Source organism: Micropterus dolomieu, linkage group LG06 (genome assembly GCF_021292245.1).
Source record: "Micropterus dolomieu isolate WLL.071019.BEF.003 ecotype Adirondacks linkage group LG06, ASM2129224v1, whole genome shotgun sequence".
In the NCBI taxonomy this organism is placed as follows: Eukaryota; Metazoa; Chordata; class Actinopteri; order Centrarchiformes; family Centrarchidae; genus Micropterus; species Micropterus dolomieu.
The window spans coordinates 24,333,740-24,352,952 of record NC_060155.1 but is presented as its reverse complement, the minus strand read 5'-3'; the positions used below and the strand labels follow the sequence as shown (position 1 = coordinate 24,352,952).

Sequence of the window (19,213 nt, the reverse complement as noted above, 5' to 3'; positions counted from 1 at the left end):
GGTCTGGAGTGCTAACACGGTCTCAAAGCAAACATGACAACCCTGTCTTGCTTTGTCAATGTCAAGCCTGTCGCATCACTTGGAGAAGCTAGGAGAAATTTATCTCTGTGTTTGGGTGAAAGTCAGAGAGAGAGAGATAGCAAAGTAGAAGGCAGAATGATGGGGAGAAAGATAGGGAGAGAGACAAGGAGGAGAAGACCACAAAAAAGACAGGAAGGAACAATGGATCAATTGAGAATGCGGAGGGGGAGAAAATTAAAAGAATCAGACGGTGAAAATGTCATTTAAAGAGATCAGAAATAAAGTAACGCGAACTCCGTGTGTTAATGGTCTAATAGAGGCTATTTAATATGTCTGGACTTTCCATTGTTCATCTCCAATCTAAAGACCAATGGATGAAAGTGAATAAATTTGTAAACAAGTTACTAAATAAAATCTAGTATATTGGTATAACCCATAATATCCCGATAGTTTCTGGTGTTACCAAATACAGCTTCCAAAAATACATAATGTCTTAAAAGTGAATGACATAAGTACATGTCAGTACACTTTAGAGGCATGAAAACAAGCAGACAGACACATAAGACCAGAATCAATGCTGCACTATGTAACATTAAAAACTCACTAAATGGTGTCTTCTTTCTCTACTGCAGTAAGAACCCCTCACCCAAGGATGGAGCAGCCACTCCAGGAACCCCCAAGGTGAGATAACTTACAATTTCTTAACATGTAATATGATGAAGATGTATGATCTATTCGGATTATTACGATTTCATTCAGACTGAAATCAAGGTTCTTATAACTCTTATTATTTTCACCCATATTTGGAATCTAAGTTTGACCTCTTTTATACTATGTGAAGGGCAAAAAATGCCAAAAATACAATGATCATTACCATAGTTTTACAGCTATGCCTGTTTATGCATTTTAATAAAGAGCATAGTCAGAAAGTTTAAATGATTGAATACAACATTAGATGTGTGCATAGTAAACCTAGTTAGATTTAAAAACACTGTGATACTTTTGTAGTCCTTTACTGTCCAACTCAAAGCTGTTACTCTGATGCCTCTGTTCCTCTCTGCTGCACTGAGGGGAAATCAGCTGTACTGTAGTCCTCTGTCTTATATCTAACACACACACACACTCACAAAAGTACCAGTCTCCTGTGGTCCAGCAGGCAGCAGAGCCAAGAGGCACTGTACTGTGATTGTTCCAATTAGAGTTACCGAGATGCAGACAGACAGAAAAGGAAGAAAAAAAGAGAAGAAAAAGACAGATAACGTCAAATTATAGAAAGACAGATTCATGATTCCATCAAGTAGGCTTTCCTTATAGTGCGTGCGTATACTAACTCAACTGAACACATCACAGATCAGACTGACACAGAGTGTTTTTAAAAGATAATACAACCTTTCTATATCCTTAACATGATCTCTCTTTGGATTTAAAGGTAAAATCCAACTCACATTTCATTTAATGGAGTTTAAAAAATCCAGGAAAAAGTCAGAAAAGACCAAACTATTCATAAGTATAGATGGTGTCACATGTTGTCGGAGTGTAAAACCCTCTGATGCAAATGTGATTCTGGGCTAAATTAAAAAAAAACAAAAAAACTTTACTTTACTTACAGCTAGCCATTATACTGAGTACACTGTATAATGTAGCGACTTTATTCAACATGGCTGAAAACTCTTTATGTCCCGTGTCAATGTTTCCTGAGATACCCCTGTAGCTATCGAGCTCTTCATCATTTCTATGTTTGTTTTCAGTTCTAGCTAAAGACCATGTGAAAGTCAGATGCCCTACCACAGAAAAAGTACATCCAACATGCACTTGAATGTAACATAAGAGCTCTAAAATAATTCAGAGCGTCCATTTTCATTCCCACACATCCCTTTGGGTGCTGACCCAGGCTTAGATCAGCATTGACAGCACCATGGGTGGGCTTGTACTTAAGAGAGGCCGAAAGCTCAGGGTAGAGTGCCGGCCTTCTTCTTGGGCCGTGACTGCGCATCTCACCACTGTTGTTTAGTATTCAGCCACAGGCCATGGAGAATGGAGAAGGCCAGTCTGAAGTACATGGGCCTGTTGTCATCTCCTCCCTGGTATGCACAACCTACCCCTGTTAGACCGGAGATTAACCCCAACGCACCTCCTTACTGGGTGTAAGGCCCACTTTCTGTACAAGCTGAGGTGATTGGGTTAGACTGAATACAAAGTATATCTGCTGGACGGATTTAGACATTGTCCTTTTCTCTTTGCGTCTCTTTGTTAATTATTGATTTACAAATGCAAAACACAGATTTAAACACTTTATTACAGTACAAATTCACAAAACACATTATTTCAATCTTCACAGCCACATTTAGAGTCAAACCTCCTGCACAATGAAGTGTAAATATAGTAACTCACCTGAATGTGGCTTTAAATGCAACCTTTTTGCAGCTGATTTTTTTTGCATATTGATTTAATTGGTTGGTTTAAACGACCAGAATTTCAATGGAAGATCTTTATTCATAATCTCTTCGTAGAATACGATTAAATGTCATATTCTAATGATAAAACTTAAGCATATTCCCAGAACGCCCCCAGGTAAATGATTCCTGACCTTTTTAAACCTGGATAAAAGAGAAAAAATGGCCACACACACACTCACACGGAGGAATAAAAGCATCATGCATAATGTCCAATTTACTGTGGCAGCACTGGAGGTTGGTCATTTCTCACATATTATTATTAGATTACTGCTGTCGGGCACTTAAGCCTCTGCTCTGCCCCTTTCCACTTGATTAATAGGAGACGACTGTAAATACAAATATTTCATAGCTACCTTGTAAAAAACCAGCAGCAGCACAGGCACACATGAAAATATAAGCACACACACACACACACACACACACACACACACAGCTAGAGCTCTGCCAGGACGACTAAGCCTTGTAAAAAAAAAAAAAAAAAAGTGATACTGCCCTTCTTCCCCTCTTCTGTCTTCCCCTGTTCTCTTTCTTTCACACCATTATCTGCTTGCTTCTTGTTCACTTGAGGAATTCCCTGGATTGTGTTTGTCATAGAGTGGCTTAGAAGAGGATAATGTTTTATATGTGTGTTTCCATGAGAGAGAGAGAGAGAGTGCAAAATGTTGTGAGACAGATTTATGGACAGGCATTGTTCCGTAATATCAGACAGGTAGGCTCCTCCTTTTCAGATATTTACCCTTCCTCCTCCTCTTCTCCCTCCTTCCTCTCTTTTCAATCACTCATTCTTCCCTAACTCCTCTTAACGTCCCATAAACATTAACTCTAATCAGTGGAAGGGACTTTATAGACAAAGTCAGGCAGGTTACAGTCATCATGAATGATGTGTCGCTCTCAGCATCTGTGGCAATAACACTTGAAATTCTCCAAGGGTGAATTTTTCTGTGTAAGAGATCTGTTGCAGTACAGAAATAAATGTTAGATTTCCCTTTTTGAAATATATCCATTTAATACACACAATGTCAAAAAATATGTTACTTTCATTTTGTTGCATTTTTTCCTCAATATTTTAGTCTACTACAGTCATGGTAAATTTTGCTTTGAATTGTGCACTTACATATTGACTGACCTTTCAAAAGTTTTCATCCTTTACTCTTCAACTCCTTTCATTTCTTACTGTACAAATGCCAGTACAACTGCTTTCACCACGTAGACTTTAGCTTACATTTTGACTGCATTCATCTCTTTCTCTTCAGCTGCCACCTCTCCTTTCAGCACTCACACAGATTACACTTCAAACCCATTCAGGTCTCAGATCTTCACCGTTAAACAACAAGACTTCTTCCGTTCTTCTAACTGCCACAACTTCCACTGTTCATAAACAACTCACAACAACTGCTTTCATTACACTTACACTTTAGTCAACACTTTAACTGACATTGTCTTTTAGTTTCTTTACTTGAGCTGCCACTATATTTCTTTTATTTCGACCGACATTTCAGCTCCTTTCAGTGCTTTAACTACAGCTGAATCTTCAACTCCCATTCAGCACCTACATTTCAACTGAAACTTAGCACTTCCTTTCATTTTATTTGTATTTTGATTACAATTTTAAACTTTCAGAAGCCAGCACCTGGATGTTTTCTTCAGAAATAAATGTAGCCTTTTCTAGTTGTTCCATTGACTTTGTATGGACCTTATGGACAATTATTCAAATTATCTTATTGTCAAGCTAAAGTGTAGGAGGTGGCTTGCAGGAGGGTTATCTCTCCAATAGTGAAATTGTATCTGTATTCCTAAAATATAAATTTATTTTTTGAAACAGCATTACTCTTGCCATGTCCATGTTTATTGATTATTCCCATCCGTAACTGTCAAGCGAGGACAGATTCTGCTGTAATCATTGCTCCAAAGGTGATAATACATCAAGATCTGCATATAGACATTTTATTTCTCTCTCTCTCTCTCTAGTCACTGCTGTTGTCGGTGCACATCAAGCGTGAGGGAGAGTCTCCCGTGGTCTCGCCCCTGTCCTCTGAAGACATCCACCACTCCGACAGATACCAGGTCACATTCTGGGACACACACAGAAATATTTTGACACACTGTGTATTACTAATAAGGGATAATAACCGATGACTTATATGTTCAGTAATGACCAAAAGAACCGCAATCATCTATTACAGTTCAGGAATGTAGACCTCGTCAGGTATTATCACATGCCAGCCAATCAGGGTTTCCATGGTATAATGGTAACTCTAAACACTCCTTTCCCACTTCAAATGCTATATTCTGTTCAGTTAGGCAATCTCCAGCTATTATGTTAGTCATAGGACCTAAATCACAGGTCTAATTAAATTATACACCCTACCTACTCTGAGATTCCACTTGGTCAGATTTTTTAATTTGGTCTGACATTTCAAATCATCAACTAATATGGGAAATTTCGTAACACACACAACATGCATCGTTGCAAGGTAACTATACATTTATAGGAGGAGCTGCATTTTATTGTTCAATATGGTATTCTGTGGAACATGGTGTTTAATGTTTTAAGTTGAGATGATATTAAAATTGTAAAGCTCTTCTTCTGTTCTATTTTATTTTGCTGCCAATCAAAACTTGCTGTGATTCTTTCCTCTAATCTTATACGTTCATTTAGTTTAATGTCAAAATAGGTTTAAAATGGAAATGCAAGGCTTTTTTTGCTATATACTGTAGCAAATCACAAAACTTCTATAATGTATTAAATCAAATTGAGAATTTCACAAGTTATGACAGATGTGTAACAGTATGGCAGAGAGTTATGGTGGATTGTGGGGTTTTTTTGTCCGCTCAGCAGTTAAGTTGACCAACAGGCCAATCTCCTTAAATTTCAGATATCTTTAAAGCCACCCGGACTGCTTTTATCTCTTAAATTCATCAAAGTTTGTTCGGGTAATTCTTCTGGCCATGATGTATCTCTGGGTTAAGTGGGTTTCCCCCCTTACACCATAAAATAAGAACTATTAAGTCCACACAGACGTTACATCCATACGTTCAGGATGACACATCTCATAAAGACCTTATAGCGATAAAGTAGATTTTCTCATTAAGTGAAACTGCTGAAATCACCTTATATTATACAAATGATTAAGTCAATGGTGACTCTTTTTAACACCCTGAAAATGAAGCATAATGGCAGAATTTGCCACCTTCTCTCTGGCTGTCAGTCCGTTTCAGTGCTCTTTTCCTCTCTACCTCTTCCCTTCCTCTAAAAACCTGACCTACCCGCAGCCATTTAGTGAGTGTGTCATAATGATACAGTAGTAGTGGCGATGTGAGGCAAGTGGGCCTATAACTCAAGTGGCAGCAGGGAGGGGAGGGGACAGAGGGAAGGAGTAAGGAGACAGATGGAGGGCTAAGACAGAAGGAGAAGGTCTGACTGCTTGTCGGCTCTCACTGATGGACGATGGGCCAACGGTGAGAGGACTGACCGCTGCCTTCTCACTGTTGCCGTGTCAAAGAGAGGGCATCCATTACTGTGACTGGGAATGCTTTAGTCAGCATATAGCTAAAGACATAGGCCTACGGGCCTCTCTGGGTTTGAATCCCAGAATACCCAGGATGCAATTTTCCGCAAGAGGCAGAAGTGAAGAGGACAAAGAAATCTGACCTAACTTAATATATAAGACTACTATGATACAGGGAATTTACCATAGGTATCCTGAACCACCTAAGAGCCCAAATGCTCAACATTCACTTAGATAAATTAATAATTGGGTTCTGCTGGTGCAGTGGATAAGACAAATGCGTTGGTCCGAGAGACCGGGGTTTAATTCCCACTGTGACACATCCACCATCGTGTCCCTGAGCAAGACACTTCTCTAGTTGCTCCAGCGGCTGTACAACATCTGGCAGATATATGTCATGTTATGTGTATAGACTTTGGATTAAAGCGTCAGCTAAATTAGTAATTGTAATGCAATTGTACAATACAGTTGCAAGAGGTGGAAAGTAACTAAGATAATACCTTGGCAGGCCTACTTTTACTTAAGTAGGATATTGAATACAGGGCTTTTACTTTTAATTGAGTAATTTTACATATTTGTATTGGTACTTTTACTTAGCTGAAGCATCTGAATACCTACTTCTTGCACTTCTGAAAAAACTACATTTAAAGCAAATGTTCATAAACACCAATTTGTCAGCTTGGTAACATCTTTGACAATATTGAGTAAAATATTATAATTGTTTTTTTGTTTTTTTGCTTATATAAAGAGTCGTAGTTAAAGTAGCAGTGCAATAGTATATAAAACACTAAACCCAGTCATTAAAAAGGAGACCGTTTAATGAAACCCGTTGCTTCCCCCTAGCGGTCGAGATCCGGAACAACATGTGACGTTTCCCCACTTCCGTCTCCAGCGCGTCACATGATCAAAACAAACCAACATGGCGTCGAACATGATCAGCTTCTACCTTTACGGGCGCCACTTTCAATCCTTTTCCATCCGTATTAAATAAAAGACACAACCTTTAGTTTGCAGTGATGTACAGTATCTGGAAACACAGTCGGGTAGTTTGCAGCAGTGAGTTTTAGCGGCGGTAGAATGAGCTCACAGTTATGGAGGAGGTGGAAAACAATAGAGAAGTAGGTTTGTTTATAGTGCCCTAATCCCAGCAGACAAGCCTTCAGCATCCAAATCAATCTCGTTCTTAGAAGTTATATTTGTACTTGTAAACATATCTTAATGTTTCTTTATTATCTAATGTATATTTCCTTCCTCTTTTTTTCCCTTCTTCTTGCAGACATTTTTACGAGTTCGGGCAAACAGGCAGACAAGATTGAATGGTATGTAACGATACACACACAACGTTTCATCTCCTCAGTGAAACTTAATATTGCTTAGTCATATACATTATATGGCTCTAACAAATTCATTTAATTTATATGTGGTTTTACTGTAGAATAGAATCAAAGTTATAACGTCAAAGGGTTCAAGGTTCATTTATTTATCACTGTACAACATGGGGTAATAAAAAAATGCATCACCACTTATAGATCAGGTAGAAATAAAATGGTGGGGGAAAAATTAAGTGTAAGATATATTTTATTATATAAAGCTGGCATTTATGCATCAGTAACCTATATTTCCAAAAGTTAAATATGAAATGAATAAAAAAATAAAACATGAAATGAAAAACGATGGCAAGAAATGACACATAATACCACCGGTGTCAAGGCGCAGGAGCTAAAACTGTTGTGTCATACAATTTGACTATAATGGTATTTTATTAACCTGATGTTTAGACCCTTCTGAAAGGTGTTGCGTGTGTTTTGATTAAATGGAACATATTTCACTCCTATGTGATGCTGATGTTTGTTCGTCATCGATGATGTTACGTGAAGGACACCTGTGGCTCCCACAGAAGTTTTTTGGTTAATTATTCTGAAGAAGAGCAGTGTATGATAGTAACTTATCCCATGGGCTAAGCTTATCTTAGCTCTTTGTTGCCCCAGTTTGTACTTTTTATAGGTATTGCCATTACAGTCACAGAGCTAAGCATCTGTTTTTCCTAAAAATATTTACAAGTCAATCTTTCAGACACCCAGATGGTTGGTGAACATACTGCTGTTGTTTTTCACTGTGCCATTTTCACAATCCTCAAAGTTGCTCAAGCAAACACTTTTTTAAACCAGTTTTCTTGTTGCATCTGTATTTTCTAATTCAGGCGGTCAGACATTACATACCTCCTTGTTCTTTTTGTAAAACACAAGCAACCTATACCAATATAACTATAGTAAAATTTTGGTTCCCATTGAACACAGATGTTTGCCATTTTCGGCTACCATCTTTGTTTGCATGAAGAAAGAGAGACACTTGGATAGAATGCAGCCATCGTATATTATTGCTAACACCTGTGCTTTTCCTGCTATGACGTGTCAAAATGTCTGCTGTGAAAAAGGCCCATTGTCCTATCAAATAATGCTAATGCTAATTTCTTAAAAGGCCATATATTCATGTTACCTTGTATTAACCAGCCTCCACTGAATCCACACATGGTGACAAAGGCAACATTCCTCCATTTTCCACTAAACAAAATAATGTTATCTGGCTGCTTTAACCTTCAGGGTTGGACCTAAAATTGGTTGCAAGACAAGAAGTACACTTTAGCTTAGTTTGAGAAGCCTGGGTACTGAATTTCTGAACATGATCTTTAATGTTGAACAGAGATCAGAAATGCTGTCACAGTTTTAAATGTTATACAAATGTCAGTTGTCAGTGCTGTTTCTTTTGCCATGCTACTAAATAAACCTGCTGCTTTAAAATTGCCTACTTTTCTTCAGTCCAGTTAACGTTTGCCGAAAATACTTTTTGATCAAGGGATATTAAAGCAGTGTAAATCAGGAGCTGCTATTATCAGCAATATGTTAGTATCAGTTGACTCTTATCACATTGGTTGTTATGCCTATCGCAAGAACCTAGTAGTTTCCAGTCTCGAGCCAACAGACTGATAATTCAGTCTTTTTAAGTTGGAACCCATGACAAGAACCAATGAAGACTTAGTTTAAACTTCGCCCTCCATTACTTTCTTTCTGCTCTCATGTGGAACCAGGAATCATTCTCATGTGGAGTATAATGGCTGAGGGGGGGCAGAGATCCCTGCCGGACCTAATTAGTAGCCCTTTCCTTTCCCTATTTAACCATGCTCCCCTCGATTAGCGTCAGGGGAGAATTGGCGAGGAGGAGGCAGTTTCTCTCTTTAGCTCTCCCATCCTCACTCCCTCCATCTTCCCCTGTAGTTATGGTGTATACCCTTATGTCCTCACCCTCCTCTCCCTCGCCATGGTCCCTCTTGGCCTCCTCTGCTTTCCCAGCCAGCTAAAAATTAATGTCCCCACGCGCCATTTGCAGTTAAGAAAAAACGACAGAGACTCGGGGCGCAATGACGGCTGTTCTGCTCTGTTAAATTTCTAATTAAATGTGTGTGTGTTGGGGTTGGGGGGGGGGGGGGGCTGTGACAGGGGAGCAGGCCAGGAAAGGAAGGAGAAAACAGAGAGAGAGGAATTGCATGGATGTAGAGTGTAGGAAGGAGATTGAGATTGTCCCATCTGGCTCTTGTCATTTCTTTCTTCACACATTTCAGAAGAGCCCAAGTTTAGCCAGCTCAGCTTATTTTCCAAATGCTCCCTTGCAAGATTTGATAACCGAGGGCAGGCCTTTTGGGGAGCTACATTAACATTAGACATAAATTCCCCTCAGGTCTTTTTTTACAGTATCTCCTGTGCCTTGCAACCAGCAAAGGAAACATTCTTGAAAACCTAAATGATTATAAACATTACAAACTGAATTGACATTAAAAATGTGTCTCTGTCTTTCTCTTTTGACTGCCATTTCCAGCCCGTATAGGGAAGATGAAGAGGAGGAAGCCTGAGGAAGGGGGCCAGGTATGTCCGCTGTGCAGCGCCCCATTGGCTGGGAGCGAGGAGGAGATGAGTAGACATGTGGAACAATGCCTGATCCAGGTAGTACAATCCTGGCCCCGAAGCCCGTCTACCTCCAGTCGGATAGCCTATCAACCCTTCTCTTCCTGTAGATGCTGATCAGTCACCTCTTTTCTTCCTGTAGATGCTGATCAGTCACCTCTTTTCTTCCTGTAGATGCTGTCCAACAACTTCTGTACATTAGTGCAGAAACCAACCAATAGCAACTGTAGTTTTCTAGATATTGACCACTTCCTAAGCTCCTTTCCGTGGCGGTACAGCATTCACATCATATGGGAATTACTGAATACTGAATAAAGTATTCACATGTTCATCAACACACTTTTGGTACTGACATGAACATATTTTTCATGTAGAAAGCTTATATCTGCAGTTTATCCCATATGATATGGTTGCATCTTATTCATTGGCATGCAGCTCCTGTATGAGCACAACTGTTACAGTATCCATAGATGAGGGCCAATTTGGTTTTGCTTGCTATATTTGAAGCAGAAAATATGTAAGAGTTATAATCCCAGTCACCACCTCTTTGCAGTTGTCAAACCAATGACTTTTTTTCTGTCAGAGTTGGTTGCCAGGCCTTTTCTCTAGATGCTAAACAGTTACATTTTTTCCTTGAGTAGACCAAAGACAGCAAATCATCACCACCAATCACTACTCCTCCTCTATCTCACCTCACTGACTACTGTACATTACACTAGCTATAGAGACACTAATACTGCTTTTTCACTAGCATGCTTTAGGTGTTCCACTGCTGTACCATGCCACGTGAGCTGTGTTTTCATTACGTACTGGAGTCCTGCGCTGATCCGTACAGTATCGAGATGTTAAAGTCCTGCTTGCAAACGACTCCAAAGCTACTTTCTTCTTATTCTAATTAGTGATCAATTTGCTAGAAAAAAATTCTTTGTTGTTTTATCAAAACAAGAGTGAGGCATTTTTGGGGAACTTATCATTTCCTGCTGCAGCTTCATGGTAAAAGATGAAAATATTAATACAGCTTTGGCCAAATAACAAATTACCTCCCAGTGTAAATTTCTAGAGGAGTTTAATTCTAAACCAGTTGCAGCAAGTTAAGTTAGCCACAGCGCATTTTTGTCTGGAATAGACTTCATTGTTGCAACAACAAGCACAATGACAGCCAAACAAAACTAATGAGCTAACTGAGCCTACCATCTGTTAGAATCACATTCAGTAGCTATAGAGATATGGTACAAAAAGCAACACAAGTTGGGTATTTAGTGCAGTTTCTGCAAACCTTAAACTTTGAACATATGATTCAAATAAGCAGGGTCTTTCTTTTTTGTGTCCTATTGACATTTACCAACAATACAGGTACTTATGACAGCTGGTCATGCTATGGTACAGATAAAGTGTGCTATGGAGATCTGGCCTATCTTCTACACCACTATTTAAAACAGTAAAATCATGTACTTACTTGTAAATTGAAATCTTTGGTACTCTTTGAAGTTTTTGCTTAGATTAACGTGTGTGTGTGTGTGTGTGTGTGTGTGTGTGTGTGTGTGTGTGTGTGTGTGTGTGTCAGCGTGAGGGTGCCTTAGGCGATGATGACTCAGCCGACATGGATGGAGAGAACGGGCGGGGCTTTGAGGAGTATGAGTGGGCGGGGCAGAAGAGGATCAGAGCGACGGCTTTGTTGGAGGGAGGCTTCAGAGGTACGAACGCACACACCTCATCTCATACAATACTGTGCTGGTTTTCATTTCAGATCATTCTTTTCAGCAGCGTTTTCAGCTCTTGCGTGTGTGTGTGTGTACGCTGTGTGATGGTGTAGGTGTCCAGTGTCGTCTGCTTGTTAGATGACTGACTGACCTGTCCCGGCTCCATGGTCGTGTCCAGTCACAGCAGAGTTAGCTGTATGTAGACGGGGTCAGCCCAGACCTCCTTCCTTTTTCTCTGCCTGTCTGTGTCCTTTGTTTCTCTGCTCATCCATCATTCCCTCTGTTCCTGCCCAGTGTGAGCAGTGTTAGTTCTATGAGACCGATACTGAATGTAACCAGGGAGCTGTAATGGTGCCAGTAGTCTGGTGGCAGTGTAGGTTGGACCGGGGGCTGCCCAGCCCAGCCCAGCTCAGCATGGCTCGGCCCAACACAACCCTCTTAACAAGAGGGAAGGAAAACACATTTAGCTGGGCAATTGACCTGCTGCTCACCACTCGTGTATGTGTGTGTGTGTGCGTGTGTGTGTGTGTGTATCCAAAAATGCAATTATAGAACTGGATGGGAGAGCTGGTCACTGGGGAGCATGGCTGCACACCTGCAATGCTCCCACTTAGCTCTCTGTCACAGTCTCTTTTTGGTCTTTCTATTCAGATTCTTCAAACTTGAAATGTTAGTATGTTTAACTAATTTCACTTTCAAATTTTCTTATTTAGAGCTTATTTAGATTGCCCTGTGGGGATCTGGATAAATAACACGGTAACAATTTTATGTAATGCTTTTGTCATCACACCCTTCAAATATAAACTATATTTAAGTAATTTGAATATTATCCAGTCATTTACTGTATCTGCTAACTCCTTCCTTCCTTTAATTTATGTGAGATCTGAGCTAACTCACTGGACATAAAATGACATACTAAGATTCAAGATAACTCTAAAACTTTGATTTTATCAAGCAACATATTAACAAGATTAGGGATGTTTATGCTATTATTCAGTTTCTTAACCACTGTGAAGAGAAGGAGCTGAGTTATTTAGATTTTATAAAGTATGCAAATAGTGCTGCAACTAATTATTGATAATCGATTAAGGTGTTGATTACTTTTTAATGCATTGTTTAGCCTATAAAATGTCAGCAAACAGTAAAAAATGCCCAAAGGTCCAAACAGTCCAAAGGATTTTCAGTTTATAATTCCACTATATATGACTGTACCTTCAAAGACGGCTATAGCTAATTCCCATTATCCATTATATCTGGCAAATGTTTTCTTGATTAATTGATTGTTTATTTAATAAATAGCTTCTTAAAAATGAAAAAAATGCCATTCACAATTTCTCAGTGCATGTAAAGTCTATTTGCTTGTTTAATCCGACTAAAAGTTAAAACCCAAAGATATTCTATTTGTTTCCCATATATGACAAAAGAAAAGAGAATATTTGTCATTTTTGGTTGAAAAGTATCAAACTATTAATCAGTTATCAAAACTGATTGTGTTTCAACACAACAAAGCCTCCATGCACAAAACAAGGTCAGAAGAAAATGAAGAAAATGTGCTATAGTATGCACGGCTGTGCCCATACTTTTAGCCACATAATCTGTAAAACAGAAAAAAGCATCAAATCCTCACATTTGAGAAGCTGAAAATAACAAATGTTTGTCATGTTTGCTTCATAAATGTTTAAAATATATTTTTCAGAATTATTGACTAATTGTTTCAGCATTATATACAATGATGCATTTGTGATGAGCAAACTAGTGCAACAGAAACAGTTGTAGCTGCTATACTTGAAGTTACTCAGTAACACAGTTTTTTAAAAAATCATGAATGATTTTTTTATTAAAAGCATAACACTGTTTGATTAGTCCTTATGTCTTTGCTAGAAGACCCTTTCCTCTAAGCCTAAAAAGTCTCTAAACAAGACATACATTTTATATCTATTTCCCTCGATGTTTGAATATATGCAGTTTGATGATTTAAACTGCACTGCGCTCCACATTGACCTCCCATTGTGTTTGTGTGTAAAACGTGGAGAGAAAGAAAAACAAAGGCAAACCATCAAGATGTGCACAGATGGAGGTAACGAGTAGTTGTCATTTCTAAGAGGCTCTTTCAGACTTTCTTGGCTCTGCCTCTGCTTTCATCTGTCCCTCTTCCTGCTCGCCTCCTTCTCTCCCTGTTCGATCCGTTGTTAAACACACACATGCTGAGCCTCACCTGCCTCCCCCTCTTTGCAAGCCAGAGAGAGAAGAGACACGACAGATCAATGTTGAAATCTCAACTAAACCGCGCCAAAGAGCAGCTTGTGGGGTGGGAGGTGGCTTCCCCACCCGTCCATCCATCTCCTCCATGCTCCTTCCATCTCTCTATTCACGTCGTTAAACGAGCAGACACAGGACCCTTCTGCCGCGCTCTAATAGGGCACCTTGTGATGTGACACAGATAACTGAGATGGCCTGGGGAGAGTGACTTGAAACACACACGCACACATTTTTTGTCTTGAAAGCTCCTCAGTGGTTCTAACACTCGCAGCTGAATCCTGCAGACTCTCGAGAGCCAGCGGCCGGCTAGACGGATATAGGGATGTTGCAGGGGGTCTCCTCAGCTGGGGGGGATGAAGAGAAGGCCTATCCCTCTGTGAAGTTCCACCATCCTTCCCTCCCTTTGAGAGCGCAAGGAAGAAAGGCAGAGCGAACAGTGCCCTTTCAAGGGGAGGAGAGAGAGGAAAAAAATCGAACAAGATCAGTTTATGATTCAACTCTGTTTGAGGGAAGACTTCCCTGTGTCTCGCACCGGCTTAGCCGGGTTGAAAGGACCCACAGCACAGACAGAGAGCTTTCTTTATCTGTCTACTGGACTGTCTGTCTCAATCTCTGCTTCATGAGCTGAAAAGCAACTAGAGTTTACTTCATAACTTTGCAGGATACATTAAAAAGTTTGCATTTAAAATTAGATTGTTACAAGTAAGTTTTAATCAAAATTCCATGTCTAATTTTAAAAATCTTTTTTTTTTATATTAGTGCCAGTATGAGACCTCCAGTTTTGGTTGTTACAGAAACTTTATTGATCGCTTAGTTACAGAAACAATATTATTGTGCAAAACCATTATTTTCATTTAACAAAACTAGTTTCTCAAATATCATCAGCAGCAACACAAAAACTTTGCCAAATGTAGTTTTAAATCAGGAACTATCGAATCAGGCAATAAGTAAAGAAGATTACAAATCTGACTTCAAGACTTGGATATGTAGGAACACAGTGGTATCTCTACAAAGAATTCCTAAGAAGCATGCGCTGTCAGACGGGTTGTTATGTCTATTTTCCTATTCATTAGGATAAAGGTGAGGTTTAAGACAGCAGCGTCTTTGCAGTCAATCATGGCTTAGACAATTCAGACCATGAGCCAAAACTTGATTTTGACAATCAATGTCAAAGTAACAGACTGTGAGAAACCTCTTCACACAAGTAATCCATAATCTTACTCTTTATAGCCACAGACAGATGGGAAGGCAGACAGGGTGGCAGGCAGACAGATCCTGAGGTTTGATATCAGGCCATCCTAAGAGACAGAGGAGAAGAGGGGGATTATTGCAGGTTGAGATGGCCCTGAGGGATCGAGACGAGGAGAAATCTCTGCTTTGTAAATGGACTTCAAAGATGGCCGTCTCATGTCTTTGTGTCTGTGTCCCTTTCCCCGTCTCTCTCCCTCTTTCTCTCTGACCTGTAAATGGCAGAAAGATAGTGTGATGACCTTTGACACCCCTCCTCTCTGCTTCTTAGAGAGTCCCGATAATTGCTATGGTGACGGGATGTCGCCGAGGTCGGTCGATTGGTTGATCTGGGCTGTCAGTCACCCTGATGAATCCTTTGATCCTTCCTGCCTCTTCAGATCTGCACTTGTAGGGTTGTTGTGGTTACATGCATGTAGATTGAGCGACTCCTGCGTTGCTGTCATAAAGCATGTAACTTGGAGGATAAAATGTGTAGTTAGTATGTTAAGAGTCAACGATATTTAGGAGGTTGTTATAATGATGACAGACCAGGGTGGCCTTGTAGGAGTCGGTGTGTATTGATTATGCCATGTCTAGTAGAAAAGAGAGGAAACAGTTAATTGATCAGGACTGGTACAGTAGAGAGTAGAGTCCGACCAATATGAGATTTTTAAGTCCGATACCGATTTCGATATTTGAGGATTTTAAAATCCGATTGCCTATATATCGGTCGATATTCTTTCGTTTACATAACATATTATCCCTAACCTTTATGTTGAGACCTCACCAAGATACCATGACATAATGCAGTTTAAAAATAAACTTGTATTGTTAGAAATAGTACTTTGAACAAAAGTATGTGGTGTCCGAACAATAATGCTGCGATGATGTGTTGAGAGGAAACCCGCTTGACACTGTTCTTGATCATAAAAGTTTATTAAATCAAGGAGTTCAGCATCAATTACAAGCTCTTTAGCTTGGAGAATGACCCAGCCCGATGGCCACTCTGTCTCTCTGTACATCAAACATTGCTTATATAGGATATGTTTAGGTATCTGTTAGGTACCATAGAAGGGTTTGAGTCTGCAAAGTAAAAGGTCAAACCCATAGAAGGGTACAGTACTATTTTGAGGTAACAAAACAAGGGGTTAAAGGTCAAATCCAATAGAAGGGTTCAGTCCCTACATAACCACCAATCACTGCTCTCCTCGTAGAAGGTCACTGACCCTCTGTCCTGCTGCTACAGTGCTATTTTGAACTGTTATGAGTCAAATACATAAATATTGGATACTACAAGTACAACAAAATATATTAAAGTTTTGATTTGATTTGAGTCAAATGTATAAAACTACAGAAAACATTTTTAAAATACATTTTTAAAAGAGTACTACTACTAATGAACATTAAATGGTGTATGTATTGTGGGGGCCAGGGAAACAAACTATTAAAAATACCAGAGGAAACGCTGCCCTTAAATTAATCTAATACTTCATGACTGTCTACAACGAGGACCTGCAACTATGTTTTAGATACTTGTTCAGCTCACGTTTATTCACAGGTCCCCTCTGGTTTAATCATTTCTGACATGCCTACTGTAACTAGAGACACTACAGTGTAATTGCTCATTAATGTTAGTCTCCTCCACTGATAAACTTTGTGGCTAATTTAGCAACAGGCAGCGTTATCTGCTGTTGGTGATGTTAGAAAATATTTTGAAGTAATAAATTAGAGGGAATTGAGAGGACCGGTTGCTTAAACTGACAAACTGTTTCAAAAATAAATCTACAGTCACGTCTGTCAGCAGCGTAGCCTCCAACACTAGGTTACCATAACATAAAACCCACTGCTGTGAGCCAGGAGAGGGCAGTGAAAAACGGGAGGGTTAGGAAGAGGAAAAGTGTTGAGGGCTATTTTTATTAATATTTAAGTCATGTAATTGACGTGACAATTGACTCTCTGTTTCTCTTTTTTAATAGTCATATCGGCTATTATAAACGCCGATGCAGATAATTCTGCAAGTAGCTTATATTGGACGGTAATATCTGCAAAATGATGAGAATGTCTGGCTCTAGTAGAGAGAGAGAGAGAACAAGTGATGGGTAGAGAGAAAATAGTAAGAAGATAGTGTAGAGAAATGTGAAAGAATAAAGGTAAAAGAGAGTGATGACGCAAAAAAGGAGGGAAAAGAAGGTGAGTAAAGGGAGAGAGGTGAAGAAAAAAGGGGGGGTGTCTGTGTATAATGTGAGTGAAAGGCAGTTAGAGTGGGGCTGACCTTTCCCTGGCCAGATTAGATTGGCCTGCCAAGACTGCTTAGAGGGACAGATAAAAGCACTGGGAACACACACACAGAGCAAACAGGCACACATACATACTCACATTAACACGCCTCTGACATGTACAGTGTGTACATATGCACAAATTAGGCCATGTGAAATCCAGTTTGGAAGTAGGCATGCATTTGTGTACCCTTTGAAAATACAGCATCATATTCATGTTTAAGGAGATCATTGAAATGTCTGAGACCTCTCATGCTATTTTTAATTTGTACTGTATTGTATTTGACTGTAAATCAGGCACGCCCTAACTCCTTTATGCACATCTTAAAATGAATCTTTAATCTTTAACAAAGACTCAAGGTCCGAAACACCCACAAAGCGCCAAATGCAGGGACATTTTCTGTTTGGCGAATAAATCTCAGAATCTGCCAAGGTTAACGTTTCTACTAAAATTGTCATGTAGTAAAAAACAATGCGGAAAGTCTCTACCGTGTTTTGGTCTCATTTAGGCCTACAGGTGCGCTGCTTCTGTCCTCAGAGTTTGACAGACACACACACTACCACATGTGTTTTTACATGTGTCGAAACCCTGCCGCAAAGTGTGGTAGTGCGCCAAGGTATGGTAGTGTTGAGTTTTCAACACGTTCTCATTCTGCGCCCATTACTTTTATGTTTGACGCTTGAGTACATTTAATCGCAAATACCTAAGTGCCAATCTTTTTTTTTCTAAATGGTTTTAGGCGTGCATTCACGGGTAGGTTTTCCACAGATCCTTTTTGGATCGTACACTTAAAAACCTTTACCTTGAGAATTATCAAGTCCTCCAAGCCACATGTCCATGTTGTACTTCTTGAAACCTGTTGTTGTGGCCAGCTAGCCGCAAGATCAATAGTTTGATCAGTTGATTTAATTATGCCCCAACCACCACTGCAACCACCACTACAACACACACTACAGCCCTCTTGCACCCATTAGTGCTATCTGGTTTACTCTTGTCTAGTTGGTCACTCATTCACAGCTGATGGTAGGACAGCTCAAGCTTCTTTCATGGAAATAGAAAGCAAAAAGACCAACTAAAACAAACAAAACTATTTGTACCACCTCGTGTGTACCTTAAATATGGACTAAAACTCCAAGTGTGACTCACTCGTCACCACAGTGTTGTAGGGGACTTACTGTAGGTCTGTGAGTGAAGATAGGAAAACAACTGCAAAACATAAATGAAGTCCAAACATTTCACCATGCCAGTACTCTGACTGTATAATGTAAAATCAGCTCTGTTTGTGTTCTGCCATTCACTAAAAAACTATAGCCTCAGTAGCTGAGTAGAGCCGACTAGAATTACACTGCAGAGCCATTGTTCCCATATGTTCCCCTCTGCTGCTGAAACCAAATAAAAGTTAAAAGATCTTTTTTATTTGATCACTAAAAACCATGGGCCTGCTGTAAAATGGCTTCGCATTGGTGGCTTGTTTTATCACAATGACTTTCAGTCGTTCCTTGCTCACATTCTCTCTCCTTCCTCTTCATTTTTAATTTTTTCTAGAGTGAGAGTGAAATGAATTACAGAGTTGGGTAGGAAGAGAAGCGGCGGCAGATGTTTAAATCCCAGAAGAAACTCCGGGAGCACTAGCGACTGATTTGCACTTTGACAAAGATACTATGGTGCTGTGAGACAGTGTAGTACTGAGACCTACTGTTATAGGAAGTCAAGTATCGAGACTCACACATACTGGGACAAGGGGTTAAATAAGATGGCTGTCAACTCTGTCTAGTTTCTATCTGGTCCCCCCCCCCCCCCCCCCC

At 39.7% G+C, this 19,213-nt stretch overlaps 1 protein-coding gene across 2 annotated transcripts in view; it reads left to right on the top strand.

Annotated features, from left to right (window-relative positions):
* Nucleotides 1-19,213, top strand: part of rnf220a (ring finger protein 220a) — a 172,491-nt gene that overhangs the window by 133,902 nt on the left and 19,376 nt on the right. The window contains exons 4-8 of one of the 2 annotated variants that reach the window (XM_046051647.1): nucleotides 654-702; nucleotides 4,446-4,541; nucleotides 7,263-7,305; nucleotides 9,857-9,903; nucleotides 11,507-11,636. In XM_046051647.1, coding sequence (XP_045907603.1) covers nucleotides 654-702; nucleotides 4,446-4,541; nucleotides 7,263-7,305; nucleotides 9,857-9,903; nucleotides 11,507-11,636 — 365 coding nt within the window. Of the gene's footprint in view, nucleotides 1-653; nucleotides 703-4,445; nucleotides 4,542-6,874; nucleotides 7,105-7,262; nucleotides 7,306-9,856; nucleotides 9,982-11,506; nucleotides 11,637-19,213 lie in introns of those variants that run through there. The other variant, XM_046051646.1, reaches the window with a different exon arrangement.